The sequence below is a fragment of the Phanerochaete carnosa genome (assembly GCF_000300595.1).
Source record: "Phanerochaete carnosa HHB-10118-sp unplaced genomic scaffold PHACAscaffold_485, whole genome shotgun sequence".
Taxonomy (NCBI): domain Eukaryota; kingdom Fungi; phylum Basidiomycota; class Agaricomycetes; order Polyporales; family Phanerochaetaceae; genus Phanerochaete; species Phanerochaete carnosa.
The window spans coordinates 1-1,335 of record NW_006768112.1 but is presented as its reverse complement, the minus strand read 5'-3'; the positions used below and the strand labels follow the sequence as shown (position 1 = coordinate 1,335).

Below are 1,335 nucleotides of genomic sequence, written 5' to 3'. Positions count from 1 at the left end.
GCGCCATGCGACAGTAGGAATAACATTGTCTTGTCCCTGAGCACGGCCCGAGTATACATACGAAGCAAAGCGAGGACTGGTATGATAGAGTGCTGTATGAGATAATGTAAAATATATATACAAAGGGCCGAATATAACGCGTACCGAGAATGGGCAATAGCAAGCGACAACCAACGTCTGAAATTATACGCAACATCTAAAAGAATGAAACCAGAGGAGACACATTTTCAGGAAACGACTCAGATGTCCGTACAGCCGAAGCAGTTCGTCAACGACACGCCCTACCCGCACTAGATGCCCATGCCTGTCCTATGCCTTCTCCCATGTATGCTCTCTTCGTCGCTGACGCCGCCCGTTTCCTCGCCCTGTTCGTCTCCCGGACCATCTCCCTCCGCTGCTTCCCATATCTGCTCGACCGCCGTGTCTTGAACGCTATCTGCGGTGGACAACGCGGTCCCTGAGACTGCGTCCGTGGATACTCCACTCGTACGGTTCGTTACGAGCTTTCGTAAGTAATGCTCCTTTGTTGTATCTGCGTCCGCTTTAAAGCGAGAGTGGACCGGACGCAGCAACCACTCGGCTTGTTCGGCGATGTCGAGAGCGATCGTGGTGCCGTCGATGGTGTGCTCTGTAGTTACCGACAAGATGTCTGCTCTTGTAACGGGGTTTTCAGTCAACCCGGGGCAGTAATTCTTGAATTGCAGTTTGCCTGATTCGAGTGCCCAAGTCAGCTGCGAGCGGCGCAACACAGAGCACAACATTCTCTTCGAGACCTCAAAGTTTGCGCCCCCCAGCCCATAATGGCTGAAAGAGAGGCAACGCATGTGCGGGGAATCAACGACGGGTTGCAAGCCGCCCCAAGGAAGGGTGTCGACAGCTTCGACATCGCCAAGTTGAAGGTCGAGATCGATGCTCTCAACATGCACGAGTGGAGGGCCCGCATCCTGGCCTGCGCTTGGTCGGAAAACACAAATTTCAGCGAAGCTGTGGTCGTAGTTGGGCACAGATTGACCTGGACTGAGTGAAGAGCAGTGTATATGTACCGCGTCTGGTGAGGAATAGCCAGTGAGTTTTGCACTATTTGCATGAATCGGAATATTTACCAGGTGTATCGCTTTTCAGAAACACACTCCCCCCTCCGGGTGCATTTGGTACCAACGCAAGCAGCCCCTGGAAGGTCATGTCCCATGTGCGGTTGTCAAGGCCCATGCGGCGAGCAGGGTCCACGATGTCTGCAGCAAGCGCCACTTGAATAGGAGCCACCATATCCTTGCAGTCACTGATATCGCACACGAAAGAATGGTGAGCCGGTGGAGAACGTCGCCGATGTCTGCG

General features: G+C 53.5%; 1 protein-coding gene across 1 annotated transcript; it reads right to left on the bottom strand.

Moving 5' to 3' along the window:
* Positions 1–290: 290 nt before the first annotated feature.
* Positions 291–1,266, bottom strand: PHACADRAFT_202689 (uncharacterized protein; the record flags this gene model as incomplete). Its single annotated transcript, XM_007402846.1, has 2 exons — positions 291–1,048; positions 1,104–1,266. 2 exons carry the CDS (start codon positions 1,264–1,266, stop codon positions 291–293), a joined length of 921 nt encoding a protein of 306 aa, XP_007402908.1.
* Between the last annotated feature and the right edge of the window lie 69 nt (positions 1,267–1,335).